General features: G+C 28.2%; 1 protein-coding gene and 1 pseudogene across 1 annotated transcript; both read right to left on the bottom strand.

Moving 5' to 3' along the window:
• On the bottom strand, nucleotides 1-766 carry LOC101512256 (uncharacterized; annotated as a pseudogene).
• A 10,192-nt stretch (nucleotides 767-10,958) lies between these two features.
• On the bottom strand, nucleotides 10,959-12,951 carry LOC101502072 (probable carboxylesterase 17). The gene is made up of 2 exons (XM_012712550.3): nucleotides 12,322-12,951; nucleotides 10,959-11,667 (listed from the first exon to the last, which is right to left on the bottom strand). Exons 1-2 carry the CDS (start codon nucleotides 12,818-12,820, stop codon nucleotides 11,078-11,080), a joined length of 1,089 nt encoding a protein of 362 aa, XP_012568004.1. The 5' UTR covers nucleotides 12,821-12,951; the 3' UTR covers nucleotides 10,959-11,077.
• Between the last annotated feature and the right edge of the window lie 981 nt (nucleotides 12,952-13,932).

The raw sequence follows: 13,932 nt of genomic DNA, 5'->3' as shown, positions 1-13,932 counted from the left end.
TTATTGAAAATTAAATATCGGCACATGTTTTCCTTCTTCGTCTAAAATAACAATCTTCAATCATTCCTTACACTTTACTCGTGACATAGCCACGTAGAACTAACCATGAGTAAATATAGGTAGCTTTAAATACAAACCAACTTGAGAAAGAGATTGACCTTGACTCTTATTTATGGTAATTGTAAAACACAATGACAATGGAAATTGTGTAATTTAAATGGGAAAGTTGGATCTAATGAAACCAAAGTCATCCTTAGTATATAAATCTTATTACCGATGTTTTTTTCCCGTGATCACAGTTGCTCCAATATGACAATGGAAATTGTCTTCTCTGGAGTTTAAATGGGAAAACTGGATCAGATAGAACCAAATTCATCTTTGGTATATAAATTTTATCACCGATATTTTTTCCACTAACCACAGTTGCTCCAATAATATTTGTACACGGTTCATTTATGAACAATCTTGTTTCATTACATAGTCCATTAGTATGATCAATGTTCCTCAAAAGCATGACTAGAACACCAATCTTTAATCTTAATCGGTGATTTGGAATTTCTGAACATTTTATGTCATTCAAAAATTCAGGTGTGAACCAATATCCCCGCTCAACACAATTTTCATCATAAAGGACAGTTGAGTCTAAACTAATATATTCCTTTTTCTCACTTGGAATTAATGATAAAACATAATCATTAACAATATCTACAGTATCATGAGTCGGAGCAAGTATTGTCCTCTCTTCATAGTATTTCAAATTGTTCATGTTGTGTAAAAGGAGTGGATATGTTAATTCATAGTATAAAGTTAGTATTTAAATAAATAAAAATAAAAATAAAAACTTGAATAAGTTAGTTGGTAGTACTTCTAGTTTACTTTTAACCTTACTTGAGTTTGAAATAAATAATTTTATGGTTGAATAAAAGTTTAGTACAATTCATTGCATTTTTATAGTTGATTTTTACCATTAAACATATTCACTTTTAGAAACTGAGCAAGTACAACAACATTTTGATTATAACTAGATTGCAAATATGCATTCAGCTCATCAACGTAGAATCCAAACAGTGCACATTCAATCCTTATACTAACTACATAAATAAAATAAAATTACTTAATAACTAATAGAGAAAGTTATTAAATACTGAGAAAATTTATATAGTATAAAAAGCCTCACCATCTGACTCTAACTCAATAACTTTAAATGTATTGGGATCATTCCTAAAATAATAATGATTAAGTTGTGAATAAATAAAATAAAATAACAATGACATATTGAAATAAATTTATCAATCAAGTAATTCATGTCAACATTTCAAATTTCTAGGAACGAAATGAATTAGTACGAATAAGCTGTGACCAAACTGGTTTCTAATTATCGGACCATTGTACCATTTTGCAAATTTAAATTGAATTGGTGTCAGTTGTTCTATATGCTCAAGAGTTGGACCCAACACCAAGAGAACGAATGTTGTACACATTCACAAATCGAGAAATAACGGCATTGTTGCTTGAATTTTATCATCCAAAAAATATGAAACAAAAATTTGTTAAATTAATAACATAACAAATAAGCTTATGTATAATTTAAAACTTTGAATTTATAAAAGAAAGAATTAAACTTTGTCATCCATCAATACCATTTCCATAGCATAAAATTTACATTCCATCAATACCATTTATATTGCATAAAATTTATGTTTGACATTCAGATCAGACATACACCATAGTCGCACAACTCTAACCACCAAATTTCATGACTCCTTTTTTGGAGAAATTGAAGCAACAAAATATGGTTTTTTCTTTCATACATCGGAGAAAGATAAATAATTGTGTATAGATGAGATAATATGAATGATATTTATAAAGGACGCGACGAACAAGGGATATTATTGAGGAGAGACGATATAGAGGACGCCCAACTAAGAAGAAAATTGGCACTCAAAGAATTCGTAAAATAAAATAAATTTTTTAATTAAATTAATTTGAAGCAGTGAGGTGGTTATTTCTATTAACTATTACTTTGAAAAAACGGTCAAGTCGTAGTGTAATTGGTTGTATTTTATTTTTAATTCATTCTTCTTATTTTTTTTAATTGATCACTATATCCTCAACTGACGCATCATGTCAAATTGTGATGTATCATGATATAATGGAATTTTTATTTTGTTCTAAAAAAAATATGCAATGGTTATTCTTATTAATAGAAACTTCATATTTCCCTAACACTCTATTTAGATGACACGTGTCAAATTTGCCAAAGTATCATGTTTATTTTATTATATGGTATAGATTTAACAAATTTGTGTTTTATATTTTTAGGGTGATAAAATTCAAGCAACAGTGTGAAAAACTCTTATTTATCGATTTGAGACTAATATTCGTGAGGGAGTTGTGTACAACTCTCGTTCTCTTGATGTTGTTGATGTAGCTAAATATCACTACAAGGGGGGTTGAATAGGGATTTTGCTGTTTTAAAAATAGTTTTCAAGTGTTTTAAAAACTATCCTCTTGCTGAGGATGGCAAGCCCGAGGATGGGTTTTCAAAACTTTCAAATTCAAAACGAGTTAAAGAGTTAAGAAGCAATATAAGATTGACACACACTGTTTTTATACTGGTTGACCCACAGGTGGCTACTTCCAGTCCTCACACCCTTGTGAGATTTCACTAATGTTCAAACAGATCAACCTCTGACCGAGGATGATTACAACTTGTGTATTCTCAAGCTTCACCAAGCTTACAATCAGATTTCAAATATTTCCAAGTGTACCTCACGTGGAAATTACAGTGTGATAAGAGAGTGATTGAATATTGTGTGGAGTCATTTTCATTCTCTTTCTTCAATGTTTTCATAAAGCTTCACATGTGAGCTTTTTCTCTTTCCTCCATTTAATGCCTTGTAAGAACATGTGATGTCACTTTCATTCCTTTCTTCAAGGCTTTGTGAAGGCTTCACGTGAAGACCTTCTTGCTTCTTTCCTTGCCTTAAGACATGTGATCAAGTTATTTAAGACTTGTTTGTTGTTGCCTTTTTGAAGATTGACTTTATAATCTTATTTAATCACATAATGGTACATATAGCCTTTTTGCCTATGACATGATGAGTTGCTTTCATAAAGTCTTGGAAAGCTTTTCAAGATATTGACTATAGGCACATGCTAGTATCATCATTCCTCGTACCTTTCTCTTGTATTTTTGCTACTTTTCTTCAAAGGCCTTTCTTTAAACATTTTTAATAGTATTTTGCTTTTATTGAATGAATCAAACAATTCATTCTTTAATACTATTTTGCCCTTGTTGAATGAATTCGAATAATTCATTCTTTAATACTATTATGCCTTTGTTTAATGAATTCAAATCTGCGAGGATGCAGAACTGCAGTTTCACCAGCTCGTGAGGCCATCCTCGGCACTTTCATACTTAGCATTTAACTCAGAATTTTCTTCTTTTTCCTTAATGAATGATAACCTGTTTACTTATATAAATACACTCAAAAGCACAGATTAGTCATTAACATAATCATAATCTTTTAATTAATTTTGTTATCATTAAAACCAATTTAGAGATTTTGTCTCAACAGTTGCGTCTAACTCTGGAGCATATAGAACAACCGGACACCAATTCAAATTGAATTTGCAAAATGATACAATGATCCGAGAATTAGAAACCAGGTTGGTCACGGTCTATCCGTTCTCATTCATTTCATTCCCAGAAATTCGAAATGATGACATGAATTACTTGATTTGGTAAATTTATTTTAATTTGTCATTGTTATTTTATTTTAGTTATTCACATTTTAATCATTATTATTTTTATAAATAAATGTCATGGGAGTTTTAGTTGGAGTGAGACAAGATAGAGTTTATGAAAGAAATGGTGTCAGTACAAAATTTAAAGTTATTGAGTTGGAGTCAGATGGAATTTCACCGACAAACAAATCATGTATAAATTTGCTTCATGAAATAGATCAAGTCAGTATATTTTCTCAATTTTATTGTATCTTCAACATTTATTATTGATGTGGTCTGATTATGTTTATTTCGACGATCTAGATTAATATTTTTAACAACAATGTAAATATTAGGATGCACTCACACCGTGACTAAAGAAAATGGAGATTTGGTTGAAAAACAGTTGCTATTTAAGATAAAGACAAAAAATGATGTGAACTCAAATTTTGAAAAATCATTTCGAGTCACAAAGCTTTGTGGTGACTTGGATATTATAAAAAAAATTCAGATTTGTTGCTCTTGAAAAGGTTTCTAGTATTTTACCTTTTGTACATTATTTTACTTGTTTAAATCAATATGTATTACTTTTCCATTTTCGCAATTCGTGATTAAGGTTGTTGTTGGTCTTGATAACGACGTAGAAGGTGGTGTAAAGAATGATTTGATAAATAAGTTTGAAGAAAAAACTACTGATGAGAAACATCAAGTCGCAAATCATGTCCCTATACCCTACCAGTTGAACATGATTCTACTGATTGTACCTCTCTTAAAAGGGGATTAATGGAAGTCGCTGAAGACAATGATGAAGTCAATTCAAAGAATGTGAAAAATGTAAAATTGAGAAGGAGGGAGAATCAAGTTTCGTATAAACATAATACTTTTGTTATTTTGTTTTGAATTAAGCTATGATAGCTTTTGTTTTGGCTGAAATTTATTAGTTTTGCAATGTTAGATTTATACATTAAATATTTATATCAAATTTCATTTATGAATACTTGATGTTATGTTTGCATAAAATTTATTTGGGAATTAAAAAGAAAATGTGTCTCTATTTTGTTATACATTTTGCTTATGTTTATTTATTGTTTATGTTTCTAGATTTTTCTTAAAAAGTGTACATAATGGTGTGTGTATATATATATATATATATATATATATATATACTCCAACAGTAAGGTTTGTCGTAATAATTTTGATTCTAAATTTTCTACTAAATAATTGATGCCATAAAATTAGATTGAATCTACATCGAAGTCGAACTTTTACTCATGAATGCAAACAACTCAATTTTTACAAGATTTAGTCGATGAAAACCAAGTCATCCAAACAAACAAACAAAATTATTTAGTCAAATATATAATTTATTTAGTAATTAAAAAAATACAATCCATTACCCTACAATTTGACAGCTTTTTTTATTTTTAAAAGTAATGATTTTTCAAATACTAGCAAATCTGTTACATCATAATTTGAAAGTTTGTTGGAAGTAACTATTTTTAAAATACTGTTTTAGCAACCAACACTTCAATGAAGATTACATAAATTTAATTAAAAATTTATTTTATTTTACGAATTGTTTTTGTGTCTATCTTTTTATGATGTTTGAAAAAAAATAAGTGTCTCTATTTTATTATATATTTTTGTATTATTTATGTTTCTAAATTTGAAAAAAAATAGGTGTCTCTATTTTATTATATATTTTTGTATTATTTATGTTTCTAAATTTTACCTCAACATAGTATCTATATGTCTATAATTCAATATTTATTTGTAAAGTTTTTCGTAATAACTCCAATTCTAAATTCTCTACTAATAATTGATCCCACAAAATTAGATTGAATCTATATAGCTTTTATCCATGCATTAATTTGGTTCCATGTGATCCAGCTTTTCTATTTAAATTTCAGATAAGACAATTTCCATTGTCGTTGTGTTTTGTAATTACCATAAATAAAAGTCAAGGTCAATTTCTTTCTCAAATTGGTTGAATAATTGAAGATTGTTATTTTAGACGAAGAAGGAAAATCATGTGCAATCACAAAAAAAATATTGTGTACAAATAAATTTTCAATAATTTGTAAACATGTAGACTACATTCTTTTTACTGTTAGATTTGTTTATTGTAAGTTTTTTTTTTTTTGTGTGTATGTAATTGAATTGATGATAAAATTCAAATTATGTCTTTAATGTCAATACTAATTTAAATTGTTATATTATATAAATTAACAACAACAACAACAACAACAAGGAATATGTAAATAAATTAAGATTAAAATTAAGATTAAAACTATAAATAAATTATTCACATGAGTTTGACATGCCATGTGAATATCCTAAATGAAACTTTAATAATCAATTTAGATGGAATTTCCTATTAAACAAGGCAAGGAATATGTAACCACCCGTAAAGATATTCCATATCAATATGTAACTTCTAACAATAACAAAGATTAAGAAATGAGGCAGAAGCGATCCAACCAAACGAATTTTTACATATATAAAAAAAGTTTAAAATCAAGTTAAATTTGACTATTTTAGATATAAATTGACGTGTGATGGATTGTTCAACTTGCCTCAATACCTATAAATTTAGCGTGTGTTAGTAAGTTTACAAAAAATTATTTTACAAAAAATTATTGATCTTTTCATGATAGTATTGATGTGAGTATTTTTGTTATCTGATACAATAAATTTATTTGTTCCTTATATTATCACCCTAAAATTATAACAATCTATGTCAGTTTTCAAATTTAAATTTTATTTAAACACTCAAAAAATAAGGATGACAAAATAAATTTAAGAATACAAATTTAAAGATCGATTTTTTATTTTTTAGCAAGAAGAAAAAATAATTAACAAGGGAAGATTGGGCCAAAATAGAAACAACGGTTGTCTCATTTTTTTAATAAGTTCAACTCTTTTATATATTTAGTTTTCTACATTTCACCCTCACTTATACCTTCTACCCCTAATACACTTAAATTATTTGTACTATTGGCAACAACATAGATGATAGAGACGATAGAGTTCCATTCACAATATTAGATCGATTAATGAATGAGGTTAATCGTCCACCTCGTCAAAATCGTCATAGATGTGATTTCAGGTCTATGCCCTTGGCGAAGAGGAGCAAAACATATGGACTATGAGGAAGTTGAGGAGCAGACTATGGAAGAGCATGTTCATTAGCCTACATTCCCTAGAGGACACTTGGTGACATCGATGTTGACACAGTATGAACATCATGCAACTCAAAGGATATGGGAATGAGAGATATATTTTAATTAATTATGAATAAGTATATATTATATTTAGTAGATTTTTGTAATGAAATTTAATACATTATTTTATTGTTATGTTTTTTAATTACTTGTAGGATCGTGGTATGTCGAATGTGATCACGCATGCTTTAAAACTGGAGAAGTTTGCTAAAGTACCAAAACAAGATATTCTACAACATTTGATTCAAGAATCAAGATTTGTACATCTTGTTGGAACCAAGTTGATTCCACGAACAACTCATCTATGTGGTTTCGATGTTAAGAAATATATTTTGTGAGAACGATTTATTGCATTTATAACTTCATTAAAGATGCATAAATTAGAACATGAAAATAAGAGGATACCACCAGAGAACATCACAAAATCAAATCAGTCAGCGAAATCCTCAGAATCCGAAAAATGCATGCATTGGAAAAGTTTGTCCATGTGCCTATAATAGCGAGTTTTGCATCTGTCTCTTAAGACTAAAGTGTGTTTTTGGTTAGCATGCCCCCGATGAGTCTGTGTGTCTGCCTCTAAAGATCCAACATGCCTTTAAAGAATTTTGTGTCTCTAAAGAATTATGTGCCTCTGAAGATTCAACGTGCTTTTGGAATTTACATGCCTCTGATGAACAATAACTTTAGCATACCTCTACTGAACAGTAACTGTATGATGACTCTGATGAACAATAACTTCAATATGTATCTGATTAACAGTAACTTCAGCATGTCTCTGATGAACAATAACTTTATCATGCCTTTGATGAACAATATTTTTGAGTGTGCCTTTGAAGTCTGAAGCCATAGTTCAAGTCTGCATCTAACACATATATTACGCTTACTCTAAAAACTACAACTCGTTCTAGAGTGTTGGCTCTGATACACAACACGCTCTGAAGTTGCACTGACTCTGATAATGCAATAAAGGCGAATTTGCCCATGCCACTAATTATAAGTCACATAGTTTTGCATTTGCCTCTAATTATAGTTATTCAAGCATCACAAACATATGATTCCAACAATCAAATCAATGACTATGAAGAATAAAAGTCAATTATTTTGATGGATAAAAAATGACTATAATGGAGGTCAAAAGATCTAATAAATTGAGAAAAATACATAATTGGACTTAGTTGTATTCTTACTTTTGAAGGTCCAAGAACAAGTTCAAAATTGTTCTCGTCTAAATCAAATCAAGCGCATGAAGGAAGACTCAAGTGAATCAATTTGCAAATGCAATCTGAACAAAAACACACAATACCTTTATAGAAGAATTGTTCATATCAAATGATGAAATAAAAAATTGCCTAATGATCAAATTTTCAAGATCATATCAATCAAAATTATATTTGGAAGAAGACTATGTTGACCAAGGTGAATTTGAGATACGATTCAGAAACTCTTCAATAAATTTATGAACCTTAATTTCATCTATAAATAGTGGATCAAGGTTGAAGAAGATATGTACAACACGAATACACAAACTCATAAAACCTAAAAACCAAAGTTATTCAGAAGAACATCAAGAGCTCAATGTTCCAAGTATTCAGGATTTAAGGGTTTTAAGTTTAAGCAAAGCACTAGTTCAACTTTACATTATTTAATGTTTAATGCTTCATTGTAAGTGTGAAAAACCATTGTATCAGATATGTTTATCAGAAGCAAAACCAAACCAGTTTCAATCTCTTGTAACCCAATAGTATCTTTAGTTTTCCTCTAACAATTTGTAGGTTTTAGGTTGTGTAAAGAAGCCTTGACTTGTAGGGCCAATGTGTGGTTTGCCTCAAAAAATTTGTAGGTTAAAGTTGTTTTGAGAAGACTGACTTGTAGGGTCAGATGTTGTTGTAATTCAAGATTTAAATTAGTGGATAAATTCTTATGCGCGAGGGGACTGGACGTAGCTACCAAGTTGATGGTGAACAAAGATAAAATCTGGTGTGTTATTTTATATTTTCGCTCTGTTTATTTACTACAACCTCTTATTAGCCCAAATAGCTAAGTCACCAAATCAGATAGGCATCGACATACTCCCAATATGAAGGATCACGGGGAGCATAAAATTATTTTCTCTTTTAATTATTTTTAGTAGCTCCATTGGTTTTCACTTTATTGGGTGGTGCACACGTTATTGTTGTATGTGGTAATATAAGTTCATACTTTTTTGTCCTAAATATCCTTTTATCAATAATATCCAGTGTCTTCGTGTATGCTTCAATTACCTCCCACTCTTCTAAAAAGTCATATTGTGATAAAGATTTTTCATGCTCCAATTCATGTTTCATGCTAAATTTTCTCCAAAAAAACATGAATGTTATCTAAAAGAATAAGAATATAAGATATCTGCAAATATATCAACTCACAAGCACAAGGTAACCCCATGAATTACAAATTGGTTTCTAATTCTCAGACCATTGTACCATTTTGCAAATTCAATTTGAATTGGTATCTGGTTGTTCTATATACTCCAGAGTTAGACGCAACACCAAGAGAACGAAAGTTGTACACATCTCTCTCACGAATATTAGTATCACATCGAGAAATAAGAGATTTTCACACTATTGCTTGAATTTTATCACCCTAAAAATTTGTTAAATTAATAACATAACAAATAAGTTTGTGTATAATTTAAAACTTTGAATTTATAAAAGAAAGAATTAAATTTTGTCATCCATCAATACCATTTCCATCGCATAAAATTTACGTTCCATCAATATCATTTCCATTGCATAAAATTTATGTCTGACATTCAGATCAGACAGAAACCACACTCGCACAACTCTAACAATCAAATTTCATGACAGAGAAATTGAAACAATAAAATCAGGGTTTTTTTTTCCAGACATCGGAGAAAGATAAAAAAAGTGTGTATAGATGAGATAATATGAATGATATTTATAAGAGATGCGCCGAAAATGAGATATTATTAAAGAGATACGATTAACAAAGGACGTCGACTTAAGAAGAAAAGTGGCAGCAAGAGAATTCGTAAAATAAAATAAATTATTTAATTAAATTACTTTGAAGCGGTGGTGGTTGTGTTTAAAAAATCATTACTTTCAAACAAATTGTCAAGTAACATTGTGTAATTGGCTACTAAATTCGTAAGCATCAAATCGTGATGTGACGGAAGTTTTATTTTTTTCTTTTGAAAAAATTTGCACAATGGTTATTTGTACCATTACTTTCAAATATCAAATAACGGTATATACATTATGTCAAATTGTGATGTAATGAAAGTTTTTTTTCTTTTCTGCGTGGTTATTTCTATTAATAAAAACTTTATATTTGCGTAACACTTTCAGCTGACACTTGTCAAACTTACCAAAATATTATGTTTACTTTATTATGTTGTATAGATTGAAACTTGCATGTAAATATAACTTAGAGTGAGACTAACTAACTTATTTATAAAAAGAGTTAGACTATTTTGAACTTTTAACTTTAAGGATAATGGAACACAATGTATACCGATCACATATCATATGAGTTTGTGAACTTCAATTAAGAATATTATCGATAATTTAATTATTATACATTAATAATGTAAAGAAAATTATACTACATCTATTTTTGAAATTATTTTTGATAGACAAATTTATTACATCTATTTTTCTTTAAAAAATTGTCAAAAGAATTTCGAAATTATTTTTTTTGAAACTTATTTTCAAAATCGAAATTTTTTTATATCTATTTATCTCGAAAAAAAATCTTAAAAAAATTTCTTGAAAAAATCGAATTCTTTTTGTGAAAAGAATTCTAAAATTCTTTTCTCGAAAAATTTATGTCGAAATCGATTTTAACTTAAAACTTGTTCAGAATATTAAACTGATGTATATTTATATATCAATTTCAAACTAGTCAATGAACTTGATTCTAAAAATTGAACCACACTAGTTCAATCCAATGCATTTTTTGCACCATAAACATTTCTATTAACAACAATTAAAAAACACATAATTAACACATTAGTTGATATCAACCATTGATTTAAGATTAGTCCGTTCACATTACACTTTCATAAAATAATCACTAAATCGATATCATTACTCTGAACAATGCACAAGTAAAAAAAAAAAAAAATTCTAGTTCATGAAGTTCTTGATATGAGACATCATTTCTTGTGTCCTATAATGAGAAAGTTGATAATTATTCAACACTTGAAATGCATGTCCAACACCTTTATACACAAAAGTTTCAACTTTTTTCCCTGCTTTTACCAAAGCATTTGAGAATTCCAAGTTTCTATCTTTTAGTATATCCAATTCTGAAACACAAACCATTATAGATGGAAGCTTCAAATCTCTCAACTTATTAACAATTCCATTTGCAAGAGGGTTACAATAAGGATGATCACGTGTAATTGTAGCTTCAAGAGGAAGTGATAAACGCCAATAAGTATCAGAAATTGATAAAGTAAGTGCTGAATTTTGTGGTTGTTGAAAGTGCTTCTCTGAAAAAGTCCTTTCTTCTCCTCCAAAAAAGGGTTGAATCAAAATAACACCTTTTAGACAAAATGGATTCAAACATGATGAATTAATGTTTGATGATGCTAAACGTGTTGCTACATTATAAGCTATATTAGCACCAGCACTATCACCACTTAGAAAAAGCTTCATGTTGCAATGACTTAACCACCAATTTTGCTTATTGCTCCCTCCATTGTATAATGTACCTATTTCACAATATTTGATAATTTTATAGAGATTAAGAACAATGTATATAAAGAATGATATTTTTATTATATTACTCTAATTAAGTATTGGTGTATTTAATATTATATTTAAATATGTTTTTAGTTTATATAAATATATCATTTTTTATTTTAATTCTTGTAAAAATATTATTTTTAGTCCCCTAAAATATATATCTTTTATTTTTTTTCTTTGTTATTTTTTTTTTCATTGGATTATGTCATTTTATTTTTAGTCTATGTAAATATTTATTACTCATTTTAGTAAAATCAAATATTTTACGTATTATTGAGATCAATTCCAATATGAATAATTTTTTTTAGGACACTAAAAAAATAGTATGAATCAAAAGAAAAAAAAATGTATTTGTGAGGACTAAAGGCCAAGAAAATTACAATATGACTAAAAATAAAAAATAATATATTTACATAAATTTAAAATATATTAAAAACTTAATTTTATCATAAATGCTGAAGGAAAGACGTTGAATTCATAGTAATGCATTTAATATCACTATTATTTAGATAGTATAGTTCTAAAATTTTAATTAATGTAAACATGAAAATTGAAATTAATGGTCAAATTTTTGAAATTTTGTTTCTTCTTCTATATATTAGAGAAAATATTATAATTACCATTTAAAGCTTCGTGTTTGATCCACATGAGAGCGTTGAAACCATCATCATAAGCCAAAGGAAGACGATTTTCAGGAGCTAAACGATAATCAACCGAGAGAATGACACAATTTGCTTTGATAGCAAGGTTGTTTAAGAACTCATGGTAACAAATCCAAGAAGTAGAACCAACACAAAATCCACCACCATGGAAATAAACAAGCAAAGGAAGCTTATTATTATTATTATTATTATTATGAGAGGTTAATAATAATATTGATGATGGAACATAAACACGTGCAAATAGATTTGTGTCTCTATTGATTGTAACATCTCTTGAAGTTACACCATTTTCGGATGGAACTTTGCATGAGACATTGGGAACAATTTGTGGTCTTTCTACATGACCATCTTTGTGAACTCTTATGAGTCCTTCAATTTCTTCAATTATGATGTGACCCTTTTGTTGATGAATGTTGTTTACTTTTGGGTTGTTATGTTTGAGTGAAATAGTAGCCATGATGATGAAAATTGTAGTAAAGGAGTGAAAATTAAAATTTTGTTTGTGATGGCAAAATTGTTGATGGTTTTGGTCCTTTTTATAGAGGTTGGTGAAGAAATGTGAAAATAGTACACAAGGGTCTTAACTAATGAGAAAGTTTCAAGTTTAAAATTGAAGGTTGAGAATGAGAAGCTTTTCAAGCTCATCATGAAGATTCTAGTTTGAACTTCGAAAATCTTTATAATTGACTCATTTTCTATTTTATTATATAGCTTTTGCATTTATTTGGATCTCATTTACTTTTTATTATTTTATGTTTCTATTTTCATAAATAAAAGAATATAGTGAAAACTTAATGGAAGTGGTTGAAAACTTTGAAGATTTCAAAATATTGTTTTTTGTGTTTCCCTTTAATTAATTTTAATCATTTTTCAAACTTTAAAGTGACTTTGGTGTGAGAAAATTTTTCTCCTAATTATTTTTATTATCAAGAACACATTGGAAAAGTCCACATGAAATTGAAGAAAGAATCTTTATTTGAATGAGAGGGAATGTCCAAGATAAACATTATTCTTATCCAAAGGTGAAAGGAGCATTACTTTTTGTATTAGGATTAAGCATGGGCACCAACTTGCACATCTATTATGACATTTATATTCTATGACTTATATGAATACAAGGTTGAAAATATACACATGGCCTATCTGAGATGGACCATACATATGGATATGGATTATTGAAATGTAGGATATCCTTCTAATTCCAACAAGTACATAGCAAATTGAAAGTAAACTTAATGCATACAAGTACATAATTTGATACTTAGAGGAAACAAACCAATATATGACCCAATAAATCTGAAAATTTAATCTAAGTAAATTAAATAGGTTTGATTTATATATATATATATATATATTTATATATATATATATATATATAAATATATATATATATATATATATTTGTGTTTAAACCAAATCAAAACCAACTTCTATAGGTATATCAGTTTCACATAATTTAAAATTGATTATCCAAAACACAAAAAGAATTATTATTATTATTTCTTGTACACTACATTAGGAGTTTTATTTTAAAAAATATGTTGTATTAGTATTTTTTTAATTATATAT

This window comes from Cicer arietinum, chromosome 3 (genome assembly GCF_000331145.2).
Source record: "Cicer arietinum cultivar CDC Frontier isolate Library 1 chromosome 3, Cicar.CDCFrontier_v2.0, whole genome shotgun sequence".
Classification (NCBI taxonomy): domain Eukaryota; kingdom Viridiplantae; phylum Streptophyta; class Magnoliopsida; order Fabales; family Fabaceae; genus Cicer; species Cicer arietinum.
The sequence above is the reverse complement of the archived record's forward strand: the minus strand, read 5'-3'. Positions and strand labels throughout refer to the sequence as shown.

Bases quoted from the DNA above. Each gene is read 5' to 3' on its own strand.
- LOC101502072 (XM_012712550.3), bottom strand. From the start codon at position 12,820: ATGGCTACTATTTCACTCAAACATAACAACCCAAAAGTAAACAACATT. The intron at 11,668-12,321 runs GTAATTATAATA...ATTGTGAAATAG, and splicing joins CAAACACGAAGCTTTAAATG to GTACATTATACAATGGAGGG.